Genomic DNA, 27,610 nt, shown 5'->3' with positions numbered 1-27,610 from the left:
TGATGCAATGATTGCTGCAGCTGGGGTGCCACAGCAGCCACTGCTGCTCCGAAGCCCCTCTGTGTGTCCAGGATGTTGGGAACAGCCCAAGAGCCTGAACACCAGCACGGTTGCTGGGCTGAAGCTGAGACCAGGAGCTGCTCTTGGACAGTTTTGGTTGGAATTTATCCCATTCCAGGCTCCTCCAGCCTTTGTCCTCTAGACTGAAGGGTCCTGGTGTATCCAAAGTCTTTCTGTGTCCAATATCTTCTGTGCTGTGCCCATGGTCCCTCAGGCTCTCTCTCTTTTAAACTGCAATTATTTTCAAAATTCTTCCCCAATTTCTTTGTATACGGTGAAAATTGTTAAATCCTTTGCTGAGGGAGTGTGAAATAGGGACTGGACTTCCCAAGGACTCTGACCTCTCTGCCCTTCCCAAGGGTTTTCCCATTGATATCCACTGATAACCCCAAGGGTTTTCCCACTGATATCCCACTGATAACCCCAAGGGTTATCCCACTGATATCCCACTGATATCTCACTGATAACCCCAAAGGTTTTCCCACTGATATCCCACTGATAACCCCAAGGGTTATCCCACTGATATCCCACTGATATCCCACTGATAACCCCAAAGGTTTTCCCACTGATATCCCACTGATAACCCCAAGGGTTTTCCCATTGATATTCCACTGATATCCCACTGATAACCCCAAGGGTTTTCCCACTGATATCCCACTGATAACCCCAAGGGTTTTTCCACTGATATCCCACTGATATCTCACTGATAACCCCAAGGGTTATCCCACTGATATCCCACTGATAACCCCAAGGGTTTTCCCACTGATATCCCACTGATAACCCCAAGGGTTTTCCCATTGCTATCCCACTGAAAGCCAGGGCCCCTGGGGTGGGATGAGCAGATTCCTTCACCACCCAGAGCAGCCAGTGGGATGTGCCTGCTCCTCCAAACTCCTGGGGATGCAGAGGGAAATTGCTTCCAATGAAAGAGGCTGAAGGAGCTGATGATGGAGAAAACCTCCTGAGGGAGAAACCCACAACATCCCAGGTCAGAGACCAGCCAGAGGGTCAGGAAGGGCAGTTGGCTGATGGAAACACATGTTGGATTAGTGGCCTCACCTTCAAGAGTCCCAGTCTGAAGTTCTCCCAGCATGACAGGAACAGTGGAAGGGGAAGGTACATGTAATTTATGTGCCAATCTTTTAATTGATTTGCCTAAACAGACACAGATAATTCCAAGTTTTAATTGTAACTCTGAGCTAAATGAAACCTAATTTATTTTCCAGCATCTTTCCTGACACCTTAAAAAACTCAAACACAGCCCAAGGACCCTTAAGCAAATAGGCCAGGTTGACAGATCTATTTTCACGCTACTTGAAATTGCATTTTGATCTTCCTAACCTCTTTTTCCTTGTGCAGCTCCAGCATGGGGCAGGCAAACAGCTGCTCCTTGCCAGCTGGGAAAAGGTGATGTGCATGGAAAGGACAATTCTACCCCCAACACCACGAGGAATAACCAACGAACCAAAAAATCCCAGCTGATGACATCAGCTGAAACAAGGACAGACCTGAGAAAAGAGAGGAAATAAAGTTTCTTCTGACCATTAGAGGCCCAGTGATGGCTGCAGAGGAGGCACTGACCTGAGCCCACACCCCCGTGATTGGGAACTTCAGGGCATCACCTTCTCAACCTCCTTCTCAAGCTATAGCCAGCTGCACCCTAACTTTTTTTTTTCCCTTCTTAAAAATAAAGCACCAGAAAAATAGGAAAATGTGGCAAAAAGCTCCACTTTTTTAGCTTTTTCTTTTGTTCTGCCTCTGCTGCAGGCTGTAATTTTTTGGTGATGCAGGTCCCTCAGACAGCCCTGACCCTGTTGGGACAGGTTCTATGAGAAGCTCCAATTTCTGGCCCCTCACTGGGGAGGGAGCATCCTGTGAAGAGGAGCTCAGTGCTGATCACCATGCAGCACAAATGAGCCATTAAACCTCCAGAAAAGCAACCATTAATTATCTGTGTGCACGCTAAGGGCTTCACCCAGAGGTCCCCAGGTGCCAAGCTGCCAATCAAGAGGACATTTTCTGGTTTATAAACAGGAAAGCTGAGACAGAGGTGTGTTTTCCCACAGGCTGCAGCCCCACACATGCAGGGTGGTACCTGTGGGCTGAGCTCTTGGCCCCAGAAGCAGCTCTGATTTGCCCCAAAATATTTTCCTGGAGCAGATGACAGTGAAGGTGTTGCTGCTGAACAAACTCCAGGTACACACAGGAGAGGGGCCCTGTCTGCTCCCCTTGTGAAGGCAATTCCCAGCTTGCTCCAGAGCTTTGGAGCATGCTAATTGCCTTGGGAAAATGCAAATAGACCAGAACTGGCTGTGGGGTGGGAGTAAGGAAGAAAAAAGCCCCCAGGAGCATGGAGGTGGCAGTGTTATAATCTCAGCCTGTCATCAGTTTAACATTATTAAACAACTCCTCAGAATAGCAGCCAGAATTATTCCTATATGGAGCTCAATCTGGAGAGCTTTAAGTTCTTTTGCTGCTTCACTTTCCTGCTCCAAAATGTGTGGTTTGGGGTCCCACAGCCACAGCAGAGGCGTGAGGGAGCTGCTCATCCGTCAGCAAAGCTTTGCCCAAGGAAGCCCTGGCATCAGCCTAACCCAGCTTCACCAGGCTCAGCTCTGTTGACATGAACATAGTTTTTGTTGCATTTTTAATTGTAAAAATGTATTTACATGAATAAAATACAGCTCACTTGGGGATATGACCTACTTTTTATGGGAAGATAAAACAACTGTAGGTTTGTGTTTTTATTTCATTTATTTCAGCTGTTCTCAGTCAGACAGGGCTGCTGAAGCAGATCAATAGGAAATCCACAGCCACCAGGATGCTTTTTTTCCTGTAAATAATCACATTCTGATCAAGATGACAGGGAGCTGCTGCATTTCCATGATGAAGCCTTTAACCTTCAGATCAGTAGAACAGTTTTGACAGTACATAATTTATATGAAAATAAATAATTTGATGGGGATTTTATACGTACATGTTCTCCACTGCTGGAGAGACCTTCTGTGTTTATCTGAATTATGAATAATTACACTAAATAATACATAGTCCTATTGTCCTGGACAAACACGGGTCATCCCAAAATTTAAATGCAGCAGGAACTGGGGATGCTCTCTCCAGAAGCAGACCCTGTAATTTCTGCTAAAATAAAGCACAATTTGCTTTTCCAGGATAATCAAGAGCTCTCACTCAGATATTTGAGCCTGTTTTGCATTAAAGCAAGGCAGCTTTAAAAGCCATGTTATCTCAATTTAAGATGCTGGATGGGCACAGCACAGCCTTGGCCAGCGCCACTGATTCTGCTCTTATCCCCTCATTTCTGCAGCCTTTGATGAGCCGAGCTGGAGGCAGATTAAATCAGCATTAAGACCCCCACAGCACTCAGTTATGCTGAAGCTAAATGCCACAGATTTACTCATTAAACACAGATAATTGAGCAGGATCTGACCTGCAGTGACAGGCCAGGCTCTGCTCCTTCTCCTGCGTGACACCGATCGTGTTCCCTTTCCCACGGAGCTGAACTCCCCACACTCCCCTTGGGAGCAGCTGAGTGACATTCCAGTATTTATTCAAATTAGCTGTTATTAATTAAATAACACCTTTCAGCTTCCTTGGCAGGTTTTCCCCTGCAGTTGCAGCGGGAAGCTGGCGTGTGTCAGGATGTCAGGCAGATGTGAGAACCTCAGGGTTATATTTTGGTGAACATGCACCTCATTAAAAAAGTTATCACTGTAGAAAATAATAAATTTATGGTTATGTCTCTGTACTGTCTCCTCTTTTGTGCCTTCCAGCTCCTCTCAAAACCCAACAACCAAGTGCTGTTAAACAAAGGCAGCTCTTGTTCAGCAGAGCTTTGCTTAGCCTTAATTTTGGCTCTGAGGTGGATCCTGCTGGAGTCCAAGGGGCTTCAGCACGTGCCTAAACACTTTTCTAATTAGCAACAAAGCTGAATCCCAGCTCTGGGCATTTATCTACATGCAGATTTAGAGGTGTTTGATGGTGGTTGGGACTAATTGGGGTAAGAAGGACTTTGATGCAAAATGAGCCATTTAACCAGCACTGGTGCAGCCCTTTGGGCACACGGAGCTGCAGCAGCCCCAGTTTGAGCAGCTGCAGACCTGGACAAGCACAAGCCATGGAACCTTCGCTGCACCCCTGACACACCTGGTCTGCCTCTAAGAAAATGAATGCACACTGTCCCAGCATTAAGGATTAAAAGCAGCTGCATCTCATCACAGCCAGGAGATTTGTCCAGGGCCAATGACAAAAAAATGGCTTTTTGGGGAATAACCTTGACTGCTGGTGCTGTGTATTTTCAAGGCACATTAATCACAATTTCTGTGTGACTATTTCTCCTTTCATTGGAAATGGAGAGAGGGATGAGGCGTGGGGAGTTCTGGGGTGGTTTGATTAAAAATTCTGGGCAGAGCCCACAAAACATCATGGTACAAAGTGCTCAAGACATGAAAATATCCAGTTAGAGTCAAGGTATTCCTTGAATCCAGCCCTTGGTATAAAATCTGGCAACACAGGGGAGTGGGGCCAATTTTCTGGTTGAAATAGTGCTTTTCTGTATTACACATTGTAAAAATAATTAAAAAGGAGTCTCTTCTACAAAGACTGAATTGACCAGAGATTCAAAAATGAAGTGGTGTGAAAAGAAGCAGGGTTACATTTGGGAGACTGGCTTGCAATTAAAGACACACAAGGTAATTGCTGCAGCCACCTCCTGCCCTTTGCTGCCACTGCCCACTGAGGCCACAATAACCCAAAATCTGAGCTGTATAAACCCTACATGAAGATAAAGCAAGGAGGCAGCTCCTCTCTCTACGTTCTCCTGTATCCATGGGAACAGGCTGGGATTTGACATCTACACAATAGCTATAGACAGAAAGCCTGCAGTGCACAGAGGAAAGGTCAGTGGAGCATCCCAGCCATGGTGGCACCCATGGAGCAGCTGGGGCACTGGGGACACCCTGGGGACACTCTGGGAACACTCTGGGGACACCCTGGGGACAACCCTGCTCCCTGCCCAGCAGCCACAGCTTTCCTGTGTGCTGTGGTACAGCCAGTTTGAAGAAAGAAGAGTTAAAGAGCTGATGTGGCTCTGGGGCACAAAGAGCTGGTGGAGCAAAGGGTGGGGTGAAGGAAACCCTACCAACACCCCAAAACTGAATGAGGAAAACAAGAAGGAAAAAAAGCTGCTTTTTCTAGATAGGTTTGACTGTTAATTTGGGGAAAAAAATAAGTAAATAAATAAATCCCACGAGGAAGGAAGAAGAAGAAGAAAATAAATATCTCTCAGCTACTTCTCATTAGTGGAGGAGTATTTACTCAGGTGAATATTCTGTCTGCTCACACAGCATCCCCAGCACAGGCACACCAGCTCTGCACAGCTAACAAGCTATCAGCAGGGAAGAATAAGACTATTTAATTTCTTAGCACACCTTGAATAGCCCATGGGGCCAACTCACATTTGGGAAAATGAATACACCTTGATGAATAGTTTTAATAATGCAACACAAGGACCTGAGAACAGAGCACTATGAGCTGGAAACCCCACACTGTGTACACCAAGTCAGACCCTGAGCCTGCCACAGTGCTGTGTTTTAGGGAAAACACCATAAAAAGTACCTTTGGGTCTGCTTGAAGCTGATAAAGGGCACAGGTCTTTCACCCTGTGTCCAGATGATGCAACAGCAAAGTTCACTGGGGAATCCCCAGCAGAAGGATTTGCTCTCCCCCTGCCTACCTGACCAACAGCTCCATGGCCCCTCCTGGGCGAGAGCAGCACCAGCTTGCCTCAGAACATCCACCCAAACCTCATCTCACCACAGCAACTTCAGCACGGCTCCTGGGCTGCCTCCTTGCCTGGATTTAGGGGTTACTGCCTCACCTGAACCTTCCCAGTGGCTCCTCATGCCCGCTGCCAGCACAGCTGCAAGGGGAGCAGCACTGGAGGGCAGGTCACCTGCACCTATTTGTGAGTTTATGTATTTAATCAGGGCTTTTTCACTGTGCAGGAAAAGGCTCTGGAGCCTCAAGGTGCTCCAGCAGCAACTGAAGGAGAACGAGGCCCAGCGCAGCCTTGTTATTCTGGCTACTTCATTTCTGCTCATGGTTGGTCTTTAATGAACCTCTTGCATCCACACCTCATTGTTCAGTGAGGGTTGTCAGGACACTACTAATGGGAAAATGGTTCCCACCAGGGCCCTGTCACCCCTGGGGCCATGGGAGTGTTGTGGTGTAAATGGGGAATGAGGAGAGTCATGGGGATGTGGCAGAGGAGCTTTCATGTCCCAGAGATACAGGCCCCAAAATACCTTTTTGGGCTTACAGAAAGGGGATTTGATTAAAAAACCCCAGACACAGAGGGGCAGGGTGGCTCCTGGGAGTTCCCTGAGATCTCAGAGCATCCACCTCCCTAAGCAGCCTCTCCTGAGATGGGGGTTTGCTCACCTCCCAAGAGCCATTCCCGCAGTCCATCCATCCATCCATCCATCCATTCCATCCGTCCATCCATCCATCCATCCATCCATCCATCCATCCATCCATCCATCCATCCATCCATTCCATCCATCCATCATCCATCCATCCATCATCCATCCATCATCCATCCATTCCATCCATCCATCATCCATCCGTCCATCCATCCGTCCATCCATCCGTCCATCCATCATCCATCCATCCATCCATCATCCATCCATCATCCATCCATCCGTCCATCATCCATCCATCATCCATCCATCATCCATTCATCATCCATCCATCCATCCGTCCATCCATCCATCATCCATCCGTCCATCCATCCGTCCATCCATCATCCATCCATCCATCCATCATCCATCCATCCGTCCATCATCCATCCATCATCCATCCATCATCCATCCATCCGTCCGTCCATCCATCCATCCATCCATCCATCATCCATCCATCCATCCATCCATCCATCCATCCATCCATCCATCCATCATCCATCCATCCATCCATCATCCATCCGTCCATCCATCCGTCCATCCATCATCCATCCATCCATCCATCATCCATCCATCCGTCCATCATCCATCCATCATCCATCCATCATCCATCCATCCATCCGTCCATCCATCCATCATCCATCCATCCATCCATCCCCAGGATCCACAGGACCCCCAGGCTGTGGGATGGAGGCGTGTGTGTGTGTCTCTGCTGATGGCAGGGACAGAAAACCTTCACCTGCTGCAGCCTGAGCAGCACCTGGAGCAGGGAATGCACCCAGATCAGGTTTTATTTAACCCTTAATCCCAGTATCTCACTCTGCTGTAGTTCAAGGAGCCAAAGCCTTGTGCACAAAAACTCTGACACCAATTAGTCATTCATGCAAAACAAGATTTTTGTGCTTCTCAGTACAAACCATTTTCTGTGCAGTGTCAGACAGCAGTCACCTTCCCACGGGCCTGGGGGAGGCTTGGCTCATCCCATCGGGTGAATTTGAGGACTCATGGGGTAAAACCTCTCATTTAATTGGTAGTTCACCCTCAAACTCCACTTTTTATTTACTGCAGTCAAAGCAACAGACACAGAACCCAGTGAGAGGGCATCACTGAAGTGGGTGGGAGAGAGACTGCAGGAGGGGACTGAGTGCTGCTCCTCAAGAAGGGAGGATGTGGGGTAAAACCACGCCAGGTAATTAGAAGAGGTGATAAAATCGTTAATGGGTGTCCTAAGGGGGTGCTGCATGTACTTACTCAGCATTTCTTGCTTGGAGAACTGCAGATCCAGGGTGGCTCTTGGGGCAGGTGAGCCTGGCAGGACAGCTGGGCTCACCTCAGCCCCGCACCCAGGCCAGGGCTCCGAGGATCCAAGGCTCTGGAAAAGTTTCTCCAGGGCCCACAAAGGTGTGATAACTGCCCTGGGAGGTCCACAGCCACCCACAGCCAGAGCTGCTGCCACAGCAGGCACCTTGGGAGGGACAGGACAGCACCCAGAGGCACAACCATTGCTGCCTGTGCTTGGCAAACACCACATCAGCCTACCTAAAATATGCATTTACTGAACCAAAAGCAAACATTTCTTTTAAAAGATTTTTTTTCTGTCAGTCCTGCACTTGTGCTCACTGGGTGAATGTGTGAACTCCCAGGCTCACAAATGCAGCCACATGATGAGAATCTCTCCAATGAATTAAAATAATTACTTTTCTAATTTGCCCCTAGACTCTGCTAAACCTTCTGGGGCCTTGAGGAAGGCATGAAGTTCTTCTAATTTCTTCTACTTGTGTAGGCAAACATTTAAATTTATAAAATGAATAATTCTGTATTTAATCAGTGCAAAGGAAAATTCCACTTGGGGACAGGGACATCTCATGGTGCTGCACAGGATTAACCACAGGATGACTCCCCAGTGAGGGGAACATGGCCGTGGGAGAGCCCTTGTGGCTCTGGCCATCAGCAGTTTTGGTGATTCTGAACATCTCCCCCACAAGGACTGAGAATGTCAGCATCCATCAAGAGTTACATGCAAAGGCAACAGACTTGAGCCACCAAAAACCACCAGCATCAAGCCCAGCAAACCAGATTAGCCCCTGGGAAACTCAAAAGGATTGCTTGTGAACTGCAGTGAGTTTTTGGAGCCAAATTCACACTGAATATGGGGATCCTGATGGAAAACTGAGAGTTTGTCAAGCTGGGGGCAAGTGAGGACCAGCAGATTTGTTACTGGAGGGTGGGTCTGGGTTGTGCTTTAGTGCCTGAACCTTCCCAGCAGGAACCTGTCACATAGCTCTTAAAAACTGGGGCTAAGTGAGAGCACAAAAATGCTCGGGGGGCATACAGAAACTGAGGGTGAATAGAACTGTGTCTACAGAAAGATGCCCTGATTTTAAAGCTTTGCAAATTAGGAATCTACCCAGATATACACTAAATATGCATTACTTGCTTCTCTGGAGGAAGTGGAGAGGAGTAATCCTGTTCCAGAGCTGGCTGGATACACTTCTGCAGTGATGTCCTGTGGAATGGGTGTTGTAACGGATGCAAACAGTGGTGCTGCACCCTGCTTTGGAGGAGTTTATAAATAATAAATATTTAATAGCAAATAATAAATAATAATATTAAATAATAACAACCAAGAGGTCCAACATTCATTACGCAGTGTGCTACAAATGAGGTTAAAACTGCATATATTCTATTTCTTTTAATTAACAGTAACACAAAACAAGCTCAAATATACCAAGAATCCCCAGACTGTTTTTTTCTGCAGAATGGAAATTTTCAGAAAGGTTTAAAATAACAAGAACAGAAATAAAGTTGGGCAAAGCTCTTTCTCCTGCAAGGTGACAAGCTGGGGCTTGCATGAGGGATCACGGCCTTTTCCTTCCCTGCCCTTTGTTTTCCCTCAGTGGCAGTGGTGTTTTTCCCTGGCAGCTGGCTAAGGCCAAAATGCCAAAGCATCAAATGAAATTTTCAAACTTAAAACCTCAAAATAAATACACACACACACACACACACACAAATTAGCAAAAATACCATTTTCTTGCCAAAATGTAAAATAAGCCAACTATTTTGCTGCAGTGGATTTGTACCAACGATCTCAGCTACATCACTTTACACCAGTTTGGGGTCTTGCCTTTCACTGAAATAACTTCTTTCCTCTAAATCCTGCACCTGATGTTTCCCATGGGAAAGGTTTAGGTTGTTTTCCACTCAATGCTGCACTGGAATTCTCCCATTTATGCTTCAGGCCTCCTGTCTATAGGATGGCAGAGGAAATTTGGGTGCTGGAGCCATCCCTCCAGCCCAGCATCCCAGAATGCCTCCAGTCTAACGTGGGATATTTAAGCAACAGTTTCCAAGTGGCCGTGGAGGAACAACAAGCTGCTGGTGTCCATGGAAGGATGTCATGGAAGGATGGCTATTTCCCATTCCAGCCTGCCTGGAGGTGATATCCAGCAGTGAGAGATACCAACCAATAAGTGCTCAGTCAAGACAAAATTTATATTTTTCTAATGCTGGTTTTTTGGAAAGTTACACAAATCTTTTATGCCTGCTGGCATTCAGGCCAGTAAATATAGAATTCAATGATACAGTTGAATGCACAAACTTTAACAGCCTACCTACCTACCTACACCAAAAAATACACCTTTTTTTCCCTTAGTTCTACTCTATTTTCTTTTTCCTGCTCTTGAGTCCAGCCCTGGATTTATCCCCCAGGCAGAACTGCTGTTTGCTCAGCAGGATGAGCTGAGAGAGGAGGACTTTGGAGAGATTCTTAGTTATGCAGGGAGGAATAAAACAACCCAAAAAAAAAACCAAAGAAAGGGAAACATCCCAATTCTCTAGGTTACACTATTGGTTATATAACCAATCTCTCTGGTTATATTTACGCTCCTATAAATAGAGAATTGGCCAGAAAAGAGCGGCCTAAAAAAATGACAAACGGAGCCGGGGCGCGGCGCCTGCCGGAGGGGCGCGGGGCCGGGGGGCTCAGCACGGGGACGAGGACATCTGGTCATAGTCAGGGCACTTGAGCAGGGCTGGGTAGTTGCTGTTCATCTGCAGGGACGCCTCGCTGGAGATGTCCGAGGGGCTGCGGCCCCGCGCCCACGCGTCGGGGTGCAGGAACTGCCCCGAGTAGTCGGAGCAGTTGCTCAGGCGGGGCCGGTAGAAGCTGGGGTGGGGTCTGTAGAGGTCCTCGGCCGTGTAGCGCTTCATGAACAGGTACACGGACATCACCCCGGCGCTCTGCGGGACAGACAGACGGCCTGAGAACCTGCCCGCCCCCGGTGCACGGCCACCCGCAGGGGACAACACAGAAATCGCCTGCTTTGGGCTGTGCTGATGCTCAAAAGTGCATCAAAAGGTGACGAGTGCCGTCACCTCCCTGCCCATGGATCTGTGCAGTGAATAATGCAGCACAACCACATCTCTGCTCTTCATGCCTGGCACCAAACTGTGACCAAACGCCCCATCAGTGCTCCAGGTTGGGTTTGTCCCCCTACATGTCCCCTTCACCCCTCTACCCTCCCAGCCCTCCCTTAAACCCTGTCTGAGCCCTCTTTTTGCCAACAGCCCCAGTCTGCCCACCCCTGGGAATGGAATACACTTCAAACAGGGTGCGGGTACCTCTGTGAGAAGGAATGAGATGGCAGAGAAGGCAAAGGACCACCCATATTTGTAATTGAAGAACGACTCCGAGTCCTTGGTCCTGTTGAGCATCTCATCATTAATGCTGGATATGTAGAGGACCAGCCCCACCACCAGTGACAGACCTGGGGAAGGACAGTGGGAAATGCTTCAGGGATGAAGCTGCTGAAGAAGCACCTTCCTGAAGGCCTGGCTTTGGGGGAAAGTAAAAAAACTTGGGAGCGTGCTTGTAATAACTGGGGAAAGGAGCTGCTCTCCTGCTGCTCCAACCCAGGGAACTCCTCTCATTCCAGTCAACCATTCCCTGTTCAGGGAAATATGTGAGCACTGGGACGAGAGATCTGGCTCCAGTAGGAGCTGCTTCAAAGCTCAGCTGTCACCACTATTTGTATAGCACTTGCACAACACCATGAATAAAATATTCACTTTTCTCATGTAGACACAGCCCAACTGAGCAGTTTGAAGTTTCAGATCTCTTCTGCGACTGATGTTTCACAAGAAGCATCCTCTCCCCCAGCACCTGCTCCTGCATGGGTTGGGCAGCCTTTCCCCACATTTCCACAAAGCTCTGCATCCATCCCACAAGGTCTGATCAGGCTGTGGGACTGAGCTGGGAGCGATGAGTCCAACAAGGAGCCACCAGGGCAGGTTAGGAGAGCTCCAGCAGCTACCAAATCCAATGTGCTCCCTGCTCAAGGGCTGTCAGGAGAAAGCAAACGTGCTCCCTGCTCAAGGGCTGTCAGGAGAAAGCCTGGCTTGCAGAACTCACCTGAGAGGATGAAGAATATCCCCGAGACGAAGGCGAGGATGGTCCTGTGGGGCCGGATGTGGCCGATGTTGCTCAGGATGAAGCCGATGAACATGAAGAAGAGGCTGACCAGAGGGAAGGGGGTGGCAGAGCGGATCATCTCTGATGAGAGAGGAGCAGAGGGAAGTGGGAACAGGTTAATATTCCCTAAATAGTGTGAGTAATATGCTTGGCTGTGTGAGAGGGCTCCAACCCTCCTGCTCAGACCATGTTGTGTCTGAGTTTCTCTCCTTGCTAATGAGCTGAGTAAAACATAGAATTATGGAATCACAGAATGGTTTGGGTTGGAAGGGACCATATGTTCCAGCTGTCTGCCATGGCAGGAACACCTCTCACTATCCCAGGTTGCTCCAGGCTCCATCCAACCTGGCCTTGAATGTTTTCAGGAATGCAGCATCCACAGACTGTCTGGACAACCTATGCCAGTGTCCCACCTCCATGGTGGTGACTCTGCTGATGTTTGCATTTCTGAGGGTTCCTGTGTGAAATGTTGCATAGGAAACCACCAGAACCTGCATTTTTCTCTAGCTTCACTGCATAAGTGTTTTCAAAACCCTTCTATTTATTAATTCAGGAATGACTGCAGAATTCATCGTGAGAGCTGTGACACATCATCCTCAATTCATCCTGCTATATAATGTGTAAAATTGCAAGGGAATAAATACAGCTGTAAATTATGGAGAGGAGACTAGAAAGCCAAACACTTTGATAATCATTAGTGCTGAATAGCCAGTGACAGGAAATTGTACAGCTTGGAGCCTCCGTGGCCATCCTGCCATTAGAAAGGGATGTCCCCAAAAGCTTATGAGAACTCTGGGCAATTCCCATAGTAAAAAACATAGTTGCATCATTGTATGGCAGCACTGTCAAGGAACTCAGAGCTTCCTTGGCAAGGACACAAAGGAGATTTCTTGGGAAGAGTCCCTAGTGCTTGGGACTCGGTGATTTGCCGGATGTAAAGGGTGGAACCCCACCAAACCACTTACTCAGGACGTTGATTGTGGATTCAGAGGTCAGCTGGATGTTCATGGGCATGACGTATTCGATGGTGAAGCACCGGCCACGCTCCTCACCTATGGCAGATGTGAACAAAAACATGAACTCTGGAGCCAGAGGGTTTAAGATCATCCCAGGGGCCGTATCAGAGCTCCTCACTTCTCCCCTGACTTTTCCTAAGCAGCTGAAACTTTGTGACATTTCAGGTTGGTCACTTTGAGATTCCCATTCCCTTGGGTTCTATTCAGATCTGTCCCTGCAGCCAAGTTGCTTCATCAAACTTGGCACAGGTGGAGGGAACGGTCCAGCTGACCTGAATCTGAATTTTGCAGGGATGAAATGGAAAGTTTTTAGCTGCTGCCCAAGGCATCATGGCTGCAGCTCTGGAACAGGGCAGGGGGTCTGGCAGGGCAGCAGCAAACTCACCTAAGCCTGTGTGCAAAGGCAGATTTATCCTCTGGGCTGTTACAGTCAGGCATGAAGAGATGACATTGTTTACCAAAGGCTGTGCCTGAGTTTAGAAGCAGGGCTGGGACAGAGCCTCTAAAAATTTTTCTTGGCCCTTTGCTGCCGGGTGACACTGACACACAACAAACCAAGGGGATGTTTTTGACCCTACCTGCCAGAAAGCAGACCCTCCAGAGCCCTGAGTGCAGTGAGAGCTTGATCTCAGCTGTCTGGTTTTGGGGCTGGACGATGCCCTCCTCCAGGTAGAGCCAGTAGTCGGTGCTGACGGAGATGCCCAGGAGGCCGAGGCCGCAGACGGCGAACACTGAGCTGAGCAGGGTCAGCGCCTTCCTGCTGCAGGCGCTCATCGCCAACAGCATCGGCAGCACCGCGGGATGGGACGGGAGGAGCGCCCAGCACGGAGCCTCCAAAGCTCTGCCCTGGATTGAGAGGAGCCATCAGAACAATCACTGACACAGCCAGAGCTTGAACCAAACCCCAGCACACTGCTGCTCCATGCCAGGCTGGGATGGGGAATGGCACGGCATGGATGGGATGGGAAATGGCACAGAATGGATGGGATGGAGAATGGCACAGAATGGATGGGATGGAGAATGGCACAGCATGGATGGGATGGGGAATGGCACAGCATGGACAGGATGGGGAATGGCACAGCATGGATGGGATGGGGAATGGCACAGCATGGACTGGATGGGGACTGGAACACTGTCCTGGATTGCCAAGCAAATTGTATTCTATTTGCCATCTGGATGGCAGCTGTCTTCTGTTAAGAGAGCAGTTTTTCCTTATCTCTTCTGCAACCACTCCTCCCTCTGGGGGGACATCTCCTGCCTCCCCAGACAGCATTATCTGCTGATAACAGCTACTGAATGTCACTGCATGGCTGATAAGAACTACAGCATCCCACTGGGAGATGTGAGCCCAGAGGGAGGAGCCAAGCATTCCTGCCTGGATATAATCTGGAGATTCTGGAACACCAGCCAAGCATTCCTACCTGGATATAATCTGGAGATTCTGGAACACCAGCCAAGCATTCCTACCCGGATATAATCTGGAGATTCTGGAACACTAGCACAGCTTCTCCACTGGATTTCCCAGAGGAACAGCAGCTGCCTCTTCCACTGGATCTTCAGAGGAAGAGACTGCACCCTTCTCCAGGATCCCTGCTCCAGCAGAGCCACCCCTGGCACTGCAGGAGGGCTGAGCCACAATTCCAATGGTTCTGCTGCCAGCACCCTGACCCACAGGGTGTCAGGCTGGGTTCTGACTCTGTCAGTGTTGGTTTGGTTCACTGCATTGTTCATTTTATCTTTTTATTTTCCTCCCTAGTAAAGAACTGTTATTCTTGCTCCCATATTTTTGCCTGAGAGCCCCTTAATTTAAAATTGATAGCAATTTGGAGGGAGGGTTTTACATTTTCCATTTCAGGGGAGGCTCCTGCCTTCCTTAGCAGACACCTGCCTTTCCAAACTAAGACACACAGTATGGACAGGAATGGGAGCAGCTCCCTCCTTGGCTCCTGTTGGATTTGCTGCAGGTGAATTCCTGCTGCTCCAGACAGAGCTGGCACTGATCCCCCCAAGGATGGAGGCAGCATCTTATCTGATCTCCCTGCAGGGCCTTATCGAGAGCTGCCAGTCCCTGGCACAGGAGCTGCTGAGGATCACTGACACCACGATCAAGGATTAACAAAGCTGCTCTTAACTGCTGGACCAAGCCCAGCCCTGAGCAGCTCCCACCACCATCCCTCTCCCCTCCAACACTGCCACTTTTCTACTTCCATGGTAGATCCACCAATCAGGAGATCATGCTAATTTTGCAAAAGCCGTGCTACATTTATGACATCATCAAACGACTTGAAGCAGAGTGGCATGACACAATAATCTGGTTTTTTGTTGTTGTACTGCTCTTGCCAGAGCTGCCACTACCCTCCCTTGTCCCAACCCACCTTGTGCTTTGGAGGGAGGCAGGGAAATGAGGACAGAGAGCTGCAGACAGGCCCTTGGAAAACCTTAAAGGAAAAGCTTCTCTCATGCCCATGTCATTTATGTATAGCATATTTTTAAATTATTATTATTTTATTGCACATTTGCCACTTTGGGCCAATTAGCAGTTCCTATGGTGCCCTGCAGACTGATAAAATAGCACCAGAAATCAGAGTTCTTGGTGCAGTGGAGAAAAAGTGAAATTGGTATGGGGGGAAGGGTGGAGGGGAACCCACAGCAACAGAAGATTAAAGGAAGAAGAGCAAAAAGGAAAAAGATCCGTGTGAGAGATGGTCTTGTGTGGAGTAGCAAGGAGGCAGATAGTGCCACTGACTGCTGCTGTAAAGGCAGAATGAATCACAGATAAGTGCCAGGTCATGTATATTCCTAGGCACATTCTGCTGCTATTCAGCACTGCAAGCAGTAAGGAAAAGATATCTAAATCCAGCTAGACAACAAAAGCTACTGACTTTCTAAGCAGGCTGCATCTTCCTAGGACTCCCTTTAGAGCTGCACTGGTTTTGTTTCACACCCTCAGGAGTGGCTCCATCACTCCTGTGCCCCCTTGGTGAGCAGACTCCCTGGGAGAGAAGTCCTGTTGCTGTTATCACTGCAGTAAGGGTGGTGGGTTTAGAGATTAAATCAGGGAACACAAATCCTGCCTGGACCAGGAGCTGACAACTCTCTGTTCCAACACGGTCAAACAGGTTGGAGGAGGGTGTTTTTTCTTCTAGTGCCTCAGATGCAAATAGATTAATTCTCCATTGCTTACACAGATTCTCAGAGATGCCAAAAGTCCTCACAGCTTGTACTTTTACACCTGAAAGCCTCCAAGGATAATGTTGTGCCATAATTCCCTCATGGTGAAAGCAAGTAGGTGATGCTGAGAGAGGTTTTTTGCTCCTCCAGTGCTCTGGGGAGCTCTGAGCTCTTGCAGTGCTCATCCCCAGCACTTCTGTCTCACAAATCCACAGCACCAGCTCCCCACACCCATCCTGGGTTGTGTTTGCAGCAGATTCATTTAGATTAACATGAAGGAAACTTGTAGTTACTGTGGAGTCCAAAGAAAGGCATTTACTGAACAGATGCAAGATCCAAGGTCTGTGTGCCCCTCCAGCTCACTGCTCTGGGCAGCAAGAAGAGAGAAAAGCAGGGAATGCTGCTGGAAGAGTATCAAATTCTTGAGTGAAAGGCAGAGAAGGAGAGAGAGTCTTTAATTATCAGATCTGACCTCGAGTCCAAAGCAGGCAAGTACAGCTTGGTAGGAAGCAGATGTACTGTCACCCTCGAGCGCTGCAACAGCTTTGACAATTCCCTTCCATATGAAATTAAAGATTTGGCTCTTCCTACGTTCACACTGAGCCTTTTCCCAGAAGGTTCCAACCGACAGGAAGGGGATTGCTGTCTCCAGACAGCCCAAGAAAGTGCTCCAGCTCACACTCCTGCAAGCTTTCCCTCCACCTTTGGCTTTGCTCACCAGCCTCATTTTCAATGTTATTTAATGCTTCCCTCAGCTCAAGGAAAGGAAGATGTGTTCCCAGGAGAAATACCTCCCTGCTAGGGGAGCAAGGAGCCAAGTGCTGAGAGGATGCTCAGAGTCTTTTCTCCCTGAAGAATTAGGAGACAGCAGCCAGAGAAGAAATTGGTGGCTGTGGGGCAGAGAAGCACATCAGCCCTGCAGCTCCCTTTCCCAGGGAAGATGCCACTTCCTATCTCTATGGATCCCATTGGATTCAGCAATCAAACAGCCAAAACACAGATCCTCCTGCTCATCCATTCTTCTCCCTAGCTCAGCCAGAGCCATATTTTCTAGTTGCTGCCTCAAAATGAACAGCATTTACTACAGGGTGTCTCATCCCTCTTGGCATTTTGGTGCCAAAATGGTAGAAAGAGCTGGGATCTATTCTTGGCTCATGTATCATCAACAACCATCCTCCCTGCACATTTTAGTTAATAACGAGCCAAAAATCATAGTGGGGAGTATGTGAAGGTCCGGATAAAGACACTTAGAGGGGAATAATGAAGTATTTCCTGTGATTTGCTGTCCACCAATATCAGGCACTGGAAAATAGACCCATTTGGGCTCATTTCTGTTGATGTGATGTGAGCAGCAGGGACAGGGGTCAGGCATCAAAGCTGCACCTCTCAATTGCCTCATTCCTTTCCCTCTCACACTTCAATTTCCATGAGATCATGGGTGTGCTAGAGACTGGTGCCTATTTCTGCCTTGCTGGAACATAGAATCCAAGCTGATGTGATGGGGAACAGGGATAGGTGTTGGGGAAGATGAAACAGGAAAGCCTTATAAATATGATTGTCTGGCAAAAGATTTTGAGAATATGGAAACTATAAGCAAGATTGAAATGAAAGCAAGCTTTGAGATACCTCAGTTACTGGACAACTGGAAAACAATGGTGTGGCCAGCTGAAGGGAATCCCCTTTTGATGGAACAACACCCTCTGCTTGCAGACGGGCCCAAGGGTCAGAGCAGACCCTATAGCTTGGCAGAAGGGGTCCAAAGAGGAGTTTTTAGGGTTTAAAATGTAACACAGTGAGGTAATGAAATGATTCTTATAGGCTGTATGTAAATGCTATTGGATTTGTATCTTGGACTAGATTGGTTAGTGAGAATTAGAATATTCAACACAGAAGAAGATTTATTGTATTGTAACAGGAACCTCGCTCTCTTACCCTTTTACTCTCTTACCCTCCCATCCTCTCTGCCCCTCTCTTCTCTCAGTCCTGCTCTGAGCTGTGCTGGCAGCTCCCAGCAGGGCCCTTTGCAATGAACCCCAAGTTCCATGCCCTGGCTGCAGAGATCTCTCGTGTCCGTCTGTCCCGCCCGTCCCACCCCCGACGCTCCTGCAGGTAGGGATGGTGCAGAACCTCTGCCTGAAACAAACCTGCCCCTGGTCCAGCCCCTGGAGGACTCACAGGGCTCCCAAGGGAAAGGTTTTTCAGGGACAAGAACAGGAGCTGGCCTGATCATCAGGAAGGATTTAGTCCACAGTGACCTTTATCAATTGTGTTCTGCTTCCTATGGCTGTTTGGTTTCCAACAGGAGCTGGATTTTAAATTAAATCAGGAGAGCCCCAACGATTTCCAGGAACTGGAACCTTAGAACTGCTCCTGCTCCTTTGATCACACTGTGCATTCTGGTAGTAGTCCAGGGAATAATAAAGGCAGTCTGCAATGTAATCTGCAGTCTTCATAATGAATTTCTCCTTGCCTTGGAGCAACAGTTGCTGATGGAAACAGCACATGGCTCTTGCTGGGCCTGAATCCTTTGGGGAATGAAATGAGCACTTTGTTTCTAATGCAGCTCACCCAGATTTGGAGTAAATCCTTACTTGCTGCTCCACAGTCACAGAAAGGAAATATCCTGGGCAGATTTCTGAGCCCACATCTGTGGCCTAATGCCAAGCACAAGCCACTGCTCTGGGCTATGTGGGTGGGCTGAGAAAAATGAATATAGCACAGGTCAGCTGCCTGGACAGGATGGGTCACATCAATAAATCACTGCTCTGGGTCACCAGAAAACAGCAGCTCCCTCCTGCCCTGGGTAGAGGCAGAAGGAGCAGGGCCAAGCCATTGATTTTTATGTGACATCATTTCCAATTTCCTGACATTTGGGAGGAAGGGAAGCACTGCCAAGGTTATCAGAGCAGACAGGAGGGAAGGGTTTGTTTGTGGAGGGTTTGTTTGAGGTCCAGGACAAGTCTGGTGGCCTGTGGCTGTGAATGCCTGGTCCATGCTGCAAACCAAGAGCCAAGGGAAACCAGAGATTCAGCCATGGATCTGGAGCAGTGGGAGAGGCTGAGCAGGACATAAAGGAGAAGGAATGAAGCCAGTGAAAGGGGAGTAGGAAACCCTCTGAGTGAGCAATGGATGTACAAAGAACATCAGGGACCTGGGTAGGAGGAATCAAATGCTGGAGAGCACGAGCTGTGATGGAGGTGAACTGAAAGGACCAGATCCCACTAAGCTGCAACAAGAAATTGGGCTGGCTAAAAATAAAGGGCCTTCGAGCAGTGTGATCCCTTCCTCAGGACACAATGCAGGCCATGGATGTGAGAAAAAAAAAAAATAGGTCAAGGAGAGCAGCTCTTTCAGAGCAAAACTTCTCAGAGCTGGCAGGGCTGAGGCAGGCAGGACTGTGCCCAGGCCACCACTGCACTGTCACTCTCCTTCAGACAGCACAGCTCACTCTGGCTCCCTCAGAGCAAAGCCAGAAAAGGCTGATTTGGTCATTAATAACCCTGGTGAAATAGAATGATCCCACCGAGCTCATGGAGCACCCAAAGGGTGCAAATTCTTCAGTCCCAAAAGAGGGTGTGCAGGATGCAGCCTGAGGGCAGCTGAACTGGGGCTCTTTGGGTTGGCAGGGAAGGTTGGACCAGTGTGAGGGGCACATGGAGAGCTGATTTTAACCACAGCTGAGGAGAGGAAGAGGAGGAGATGGTGAGGGCAGCGCCCACGGCTCCATCTGGGATTGCAGGAGAAGCAAATCCACAAACCTGACCTGGAAAACTGGGCAGCTGGGAAAGACAGTTCTGGTTTTGGAATTACTGCTTGGGAAGAAGCAGTCCCTCCTGAAGCTTGGAAAAGGTGTGCTGCAGGCAGGAGAGGAGCACAGGGCAGCTCTGGTTCCACAGAATAGCTGAAGAGAGCAGAGATGGCTGCAGAGAAAAGCAGCATCTCCTGTTTTCATTGAAAAGGAAATTTCCAAAGAGGACATGGGTTGGAGCTGGTCCACAGCGTTCCAGGTGCCCTGTCCTAGGCTGCTGGCACCCACCAACTCCCCTGGCACATGGGGAGACTGAAATACCTCAGGCAGCTTTAAGAGCTGCATTAGTGTCACACAGAAATGTCAGCTCGGTTTCGGAGACAGAAAATACGTATTGGAAAAATTCAGTGCAGAAATAAATCTTTCTGATGTGGAGGAGGTTTAGCCTGATATTAAGAAATAAAACAGCCCATCTCATGGCAGTTTGAACAAGGGCTTGTAACTGTGACTATGAGCAAACAAACTTCAAAAGGATCAATACTGGGCTTGAAAGCCTCCCCTCAGCTGGGAGCAGCAGCCAGCGCTGCCATTACCGACACACGGACACGGCAGCGCTGGATCAATGGGCACACAGGCTCTCCAGGGAAGCTTTACAAATAAATAAATGAATAAAAAGAAGGCTGGTTATGAGTTATTTAATCCCAGATTGAGCCACAGCAATAACAAACCTATTAATTTTGTGCTTGTCATCACACACCAGGAGCACCTGATAAATAATCAGTAAGAAACCACATGTGAGCTCACACACTGCAAGGCTCACCACTAACTGATTTTGGTAATGAGATTACTTGGGATTTTCTCTCTTAAACTTGACTTACATAATTTTTCTGAGAAGTTCGCTTTTCCTTAGCACTTCCTGTGCTTCATTTCTTGCCAGAGTTATTTTTTACAGTTTGGTGAAAAAAAAATCCTGCCATGGCAGTGCAAGAGCGATGGAAATGATGTATAGAAAGCACCATAACTTGAAATGCTGCATAGAAAGCACCATAACTTGAATCTGCAAGGCTGACCCACTTCCCTCTCCCTCTTTATCTCACACCAGCCTTTTTGCTGTGGACTGCTCAAAACCTGCCCTTTTGCCTGGGTCAGGTTTGCAGAGCTTGTTGCTGATAACTCAGCCCACCTCAGCTCCAAATATAAAGAGATCAAATGATATTCCCAAGGTCAAAGGAGAAGTTACTGAGATTTATTTCCCACCCCAGCCCTCAAAGCAGACCAATTCCCAAACTGGCCATCTCTGCCAGGCTGCTGCACTTGCTGGAGTGATGGCACTGCTCCAGCTCTTTCACGCTAATGGCTTGGGATGGACCCAGCAACTTCCAGCAAATAAAATCATCCACCAAGCAGCCCCCATGGTCCTGGTTCACAGCCTGTGTGCGTACAGCCAGCCTCATTCACATGGTCCTTCTGGATGCAGAGATATCCCCCACAAAACTTTTATAGAAGCCATGCCACCCACGTGTCTCCCTTTCCCTCGGTGTTTCAGGCTCTTACCTCTGCTAACCCAGCTGAAGCGATGCTTTGGCAAGAGGAGAACCTGTGATGGGGCTGAAGGTGGGAAGAGCAGTTCTGGCAGATCAGCTGCAGGGATGAGGGTCCTCACTGAGGGCTTCAGCTGCTGGATGGTGTGGGAGGAGCTGGGAGTGGGACGGCTCTGGAATCAGGCAGGAGCTGAAGGGAGAGCACAGGCTCAGCTCTCCCCCTCTGACTGACCCACAGGAGGCTTGCAGGGTGCTGGGACACAGGGACAGGCAGATGGCAGGCAGGTCTCTGCATCCACGTGCTGGCAGCTCCTGCCCTGGGGTGTTGTAGAAAAGCATTACACAAAGTGCAAAAATTGCATAAAGTGCATTTCTCGAGAGGGAAACGGAGATAAAGCTCTGAGCTTGCAATATTGCCCACACACCCAGGTCCAGCTCTCCAGGTCTAACCTAAATATATCTGTTCAGAGTTTACATCCCTAACAATAGCTGAGCCCTGCCCTTTGCAGAGCTCTTCCCAAAGCCCTCTCTCTCTACCAAATCTGACACAGAATTCGCCTACCCACAGTGTGTCAGAATGCTCACAGTCAGGGCCCTGAGCCCAACTGCTGCTTTCAATACCCTACAAAAAGCTACAAAAGCACAATGAAAGAGGGAAATATCTAATGCTGCAAAGCAGAGCAGCTGGGGACTGTGCTAGAGGGGCTGCAGGACCTCGCTGCCATGGGGGCTGTGCTGCCCATTAACTTCTGCCTGGGGTGCACTGGGGCTTGCATTCAGATCCCAAAGGCACAAACTGCAGCACCCCAACGATCCAGTGACCCCGTTCAGGCTGCAGAACCGTGCTGCCCTCGGCACAGGGACAGACCCAGGGATGAGGGAGAGCAGCTGGCTCAGCCCTGCACATCCACTCACTCCAGCACCAACCTGGGCTGCTCTGGGGGGCTGTTAAAGCTTTAACAGCTGGCCCTTTTCCCCTTCCAAGTATCATTTGAGTTGGCACAAAGTCCTGTAAGAGCCTTCTAGATTAAAAAGGGGAGAATAATCCTCTTCCTTGCAGCTTTTCAAGGTTTCTGTGTCCTTCCAGCAGCAAGGCAGGTAACGATTGAAGCACTCCAGCACCTCTTCTGTAAGATATTGATGTTGTTTTGAACTGAAGTGGGCGTGAGCAGAGCCCCCAAACTCAGGGTAAGCACTTCAAGGGCTGTCCATGAAATGTCTCTGGGCTATAAACACTCACACTGTGCAAGGTCTAAGAAAAGCCCCAGGTGCAGCCTGAGCCCAGGAGCTGAGGCTGCTCAGCAGAGAGGGGACAACACCCCCAATTCTTTTCCCCTTAACGATCACTGCATGACAGCTTGAGCTAAATTAAGCTTGCTGGGAGGTAAAAATAGCACCAAGAGCTAATTAAAGCTCTTGCACTCCCTGTGTTGGTGGGTACCTGAGCTGGGGAGGCAGGAAGCCACAGCTCTTCCCCCACTCCCGCTCTTCTCACCAGTGCTGGAGGGGTTTCATGAGCATTTGCAGAGAGATAAATGAGAGGAAGGCAGAAATGCCTGGGGCCCTGGGCTCTCTGAGGGCTGCAGAGTGGCACACGGGGCAGGCAGCACGTGCTGCAGGGATCTGCATCCCCTCAGCGTGGTTAAAGATGATGGATGGAGGGAGGGAGCAGTGCCTCGTTAGCCAGGAGACTGCAATCCCTCTTCCCTGCTTGGAAACCAGCTCTGCTGCAAAGCCTCTGAGCACTGAAATGATGGCACAAAGTGCACAAGGGCTGTGTCAGCCACACCTCTGGCAAACGACTTCATAACCCAGTGCCACTCGTGGCTGCCACTGATCCCAGTGACCAAGGCCAGCAGCTGCTCCAAAATGCTGGTTTGCCCCAGCATTTTGGGACACAGCTCCTTGGAAGCTGTTGGTGATGTCTTCATGCACAGCTCCCCAGGTCTGACACTGAGCAGCCACTAAAATTTGGTCCCATTTTCCCATAGGAAAGGTCTTTGCTTTATGCAGCTTGTGGGGTTTCATAATTAGTAATATTAATGTACACAACAAGTATTTATACATCACTGGAGGTACTAAACTTTCTACCACCCAGATTTTAGCAACATTTGTTGCCAGTTCCAGCATTTAACAGGGCAGACAGGGCAGGAACAGCCATGCAGGAGGTGGAGCAGCCTGAGAACAGGCACGGGGTGCTCAGGGGGCCGTGGGCTCACCTGTCCTGCTCAGCACAGGGAAGTGCAGCCACATCCTGGCATATTCTGTGGGAACAGGCAGGGAATGGGCTTGGTCTCACTCCTCTCCATCCTTCCCCCAGGCCAGCACCTCTTCCCAGGTGAGACCTGGCCTGGCTGTGTGTGCCAGGTCTCTGCCTGTGCTCCTCTCCTGTTCCCTGTGTACCCACCCAGCCGCCCCTCTCCTGCCACCCACACCTGACCTGATATTCCCAGCCAGAGCTGCTGCAGGGAAAAGGAACCTCTGTCCTCCCCATTCTGTGTCTCCTGGGAAGGAGCCAGGGCCACCAGGCAGGTCCTGCCCTGGCAGACCTGAGCCTCTGCTCCCTGTGGATGGGGATGCATCAGGAAGCACTGATGGGGGGGGGGAAATGAATTATCCACAAGTTGTCCTGGGTCAGTGGATGCAGCTGCTGTGCTGCTCCAATCATGCCCTCAGTGCAGCCTTGACACAGCTCTAACAAGGTTTTTCACTGATAAGCAATAGCTCTCTCATTAATAAAAAACCCTGTAATTCCTGCCTTCCTAAAAGACCACACACAAACTCCACTCACCTGTGAAAACCCATTTTCTGAGCCTGATGAAGGCATGTGTGTTGTCCTTGCACAAATTCCATTTTGCCAGTAAATACTTTACTACAAATATCAGAAGTTGTGACTAAACAGCTTTAAAAATCATTGTGCCTTTGACACCAAACCATCTTTCTAGAACACACCTAGAACCCAAACTGTCTTTAATTTCACTGAGATTAAGATCCCCACATAACCAGATGATGGGCTCTAGGTCAAAAGTTATTTTTAAACTGCCATGTTAAACCCAGGGGTGTAAAACCAGGGGTTTAAGTCTTCCCAGCTGATTTAGGAAAAGCTCCTGGTGCTCACTCCAGCCTCACACAGCTCACTGATACCATTGAAATCTCTGCAGGCTTGTGCATTATTTCTCTTTTGTACTTTATACTCTTCATAAATAAAGCTGAAGCTGCAAAAGCTGTGCTATGGATGCTGCCAGGTGGAAATTCATTCAGCTCAATGAATATATTCAACAGCTACAAGAATACAGCAAGGAATCAGAGAAACCCCCAGGCAGGGGCATTTCTGTCCCCTGGATGTCACCTGGGGCAGCCCGGGGGCAGGGTGTGATGGCCCAGGAGGGGCTGCTGAGCGCCAGTCTCCTGCCCTTGGGCTTTTTAGGCGGGTCCTGACACGACAGACTGAGATGTGCTGCTCAAACGGTGGCAGAGGAGCCCCTGAAAGGAGCCCAGACACGAGGCACTTGTGAAGCCAAAGGGCAGCAGTGATGGAGAAACGGGAATGCTCCTCCAGCAAAGCTGCCAGCCTGGGTCAGCACTCACTGCTGCTGCAGGAAACTCAGCAGAAATTCTCTTCTTTAGCTGAAATGGTCTTTAGCAGTGCTCTGGCTGAAGCTGTGCTGTCTTCAGGGAATGCAGCACCCTTGCTGCCTTTCCAAAGGCTCACCTGTACCGTGCAGGCACCCGACGAGGACTCCTCTCCCCCAGGGGGGTTTGGGGATACGGGGACACAGCGGTGACAGCGGTGACAGCGGTGCTGAGGTCCCTGGGCACCCCTGAGGAGCTCCTGCAGCTCCGTGCCTGGCAGCCCCAGCCCTGAAAGCTGCACAGAGCATCCCGTGCCAGGGGCTGGGGAAGTTCCACCAACATCCGGCGATTTATCAAGAGCCAGGGCCGTGTCTGACAGAGCCTCCCTGCTCACCGCGGCGGCTGAGGCACCACATCTCACATCATCTCACATCTCACATCATCTCACATCATCTCACCACCTTCCCCTGGCTGTGGATAAGGGGCTCGTGGAGTGAGGACAGGCGCCAGGTCCCCGCTCGCTCCCTGTTCTTATGGTAACACCGGATCCGACCCAGCCTCTCCCCTCACCCCCGGCACTTCCTTCACTCCGCTTAAGAACCAGGTCAGGTTTTTCTCAGATATCCTCGCTCAATTCTCACTCCCCTCTCCAAGGGTTTTGCTACGCTGCAAAACATTCACAGCCCGACTTCCCGCAGATTTCCCATTCCCTGGGAAAAGCACACATCCGTTCCTGAGCAGAACGTTCCGAGCTCGCCCTGAGCACGGGGATGCTCTCAGCACCCCCCGAGACACGGCCCCTGCTTGAGCAGCCTGCGGGGGAAGCCCAGGGATGAGGATTTCGGGGATTTTCCGCCTTCCTCGTGCTCAGGTCCCTCCGTGGAGAATCAGGAGGAGCCAAACGCCGCCACCCGAGCGGTGCCAGCCCCGGGCAGGGCACACGGGCACCTCCCCGGGCACCTCCGGGGCTCGCTGGGATGCGGCGGATGCTGCCCGGGGCGGTGCCCGCGCCGCTCCCGGCCGGGTCCCGCTCCATGGGGAATACGGAAAGCCCAGGGATAGTGCCCTGAGCCCTGCAGCTCCGCACCTGGTCCCTCTTCCCTCGCCTTTAAACTTTCAGGGCTTTACATCCCATTCGGAGCCCCCTCGAAGCCATCCCAGGACCGTTCCCCTCCCCGCTCCCGGGGCAGCCGGGCCCGGGCACGGAGGGAGCCCCAGCCTTGCCCTCCCCACGGCGGTCCCGGCACTCACCGGCCCCGGGGATGCTCCGCTCGCTCCGCTCCGCGCCGGGAGAGCCCGGGGAGGAGAGGGCATCACATGGCGCCGCCGGGGCCAGCCCACCTCTCCCTCCCCTCCGTGCCCCCGTTCCCTCCCTCCCTCCATCCCTCCTTCCCTTTCTCCATCCTCCCCTTCTTCCCTCCCCCTCCCCTCCCTCCTTCTCCATCCACCCCTTCTTCCTCTCTACCCCCCACCCCCCGCTCGCTTCCCTCTATCCCCCCATTCCTACCTCTCCTTTCACCCTTTCCCTGTATTTCCCCACTTTCTCTCTATTCCCCGCTTTTTCCTCCTTTCCCTTCTCCCGCTCCCGCCCCTGAGCTGTGAGCGGGAGCAGGGGTGGGAGCCAGCCCTGCCCCTGCCCCTCGGTGCCTCCTCCCTTCCCTGCACCCCACACCTGCACAAACTCTGCTCCAAGCGCTCCTTTGGGCCCGGGGAAGGGGCAGCGGCGTGAAATGCACAGCTCAGGACACAGCAGGGCTGGAGGGCAGCGAGCCCGGTGTGCTGGAGAGAGCCAGCTTGGCAGGGCTGGGACACAGGCAGGACAGAGCCAGGGCTAAAGGAGAGAGGGACACAGGGGCAGATGCTGTGTGCTCTGGAAACCCCTGCCAGACTGGGTGATTCAGCCAAAACACATCGACAATGGGAGGCAGAGCCAAGAAGGAGGAGGCAGCTCCATGGAGGTGTCCAGCAATGGGACACTTCCTTGGATAGAGCAGGGAGGACAAGGAAAGGGTCACCCACCATGCAGGAACTCCTGCTGCAGGAGGTGCCAGCCCAGGAGCAGGGCCCAGGGAGCTCATGGAGCCCATCCCAGCACCTGGAGCTCGGGGCTGTATGGAAATTTCTGCAGGGACAGCTCATTCTCTGCAGGGGCTTTGCTCACACACCACAGTCCCCAGCTCCCTGGCTAAAACGTGCTGCATCTTTGCTGAGGCGTCCCCAGTTAGCAAAACAGGAGTGCTTGAAATAGAAAAACCCAAAATAAAGTGAGCTCTGAGATGCGCGGGAGGTGTTGTTGGGTGGCTTGTTTGAAATCAATGGAGCCCTGTGCTCAGGCTTGGTGAGCTCTGCTTGACTTGAGAAGCTGATGCAGATGTGAAGGTTTGGATTTCTTCAACCAGAACATGCTAGAGCCCAAAATAGGCAAGTTCCAGATCCAGACTGGTACAAAACTGCCTCCCAGTAAGAGGTTTCTGGTTATTTATACTTATAAAACTCATGCCATAACTTATTATATAAGTTCTTTCACACAAAGTTGCAGCAATACTTAAATTATA

At 50.1% G+C, this 27,610-nt stretch overlaps 1 protein-coding gene across 2 annotated transcripts; it reads right to left on the bottom strand.

Moving 5' to 3' along the window:
* Positions 1 to 9,197: 9,197 nt before the first annotated feature.
* CACNG5 (calcium voltage-gated channel auxiliary subunit gamma 5) lies at positions 9,198 to 26,414 on the bottom strand. 2 transcript variants are annotated; one of them, XM_066565878.1, is made up of 7 exons: positions 26,307 to 26,414; positions 21,496 to 21,799; positions 13,601 to 13,868; positions 12,972 to 13,058; positions 11,947 to 12,087; positions 11,157 to 11,302; positions 9,198 to 10,775 (listed from the first exon to the last, which is right to left on the bottom strand). In XM_066565878.1, the coding sequence occupies exons 3-7, from the start codon at positions 13,806 to 13,808 to the stop codon at positions 10,518 to 10,520; spliced, it is 840 nt and encodes a 279-aa protein (XP_066421975.1). In that variant the 5' UTR covers positions 13,809 to 13,868; positions 21,496 to 21,799; positions 26,307 to 26,414; the 3' UTR covers positions 9,198 to 10,517. The 2 variants fall into 2 exon arrangements, with proteins under 2 accessions (XP_066421975.1, XP_066421976.1); XM_066565879.1 differs by having other exon boundaries at positions 21,496 to 21,794; positions 26,307 to 26,355.
* Between the last annotated feature and the right edge of the window lie 1,196 nt (positions 26,415 to 27,610).

Source organism: Molothrus aeneus, chromosome 26 (genome assembly GCF_037042795.1).
Source record: "Molothrus aeneus isolate 106 chromosome 26, BPBGC_Maene_1.0, whole genome shotgun sequence".
Lineage (NCBI taxonomy): Eukaryota > Metazoa > Chordata > Aves > Passeriformes > Icteridae > Molothrus > Molothrus aeneus.
Note: the sequence above shows the minus strand (reverse complement) of the source record. Positions and strands in the feature narration are given on the sequence as shown.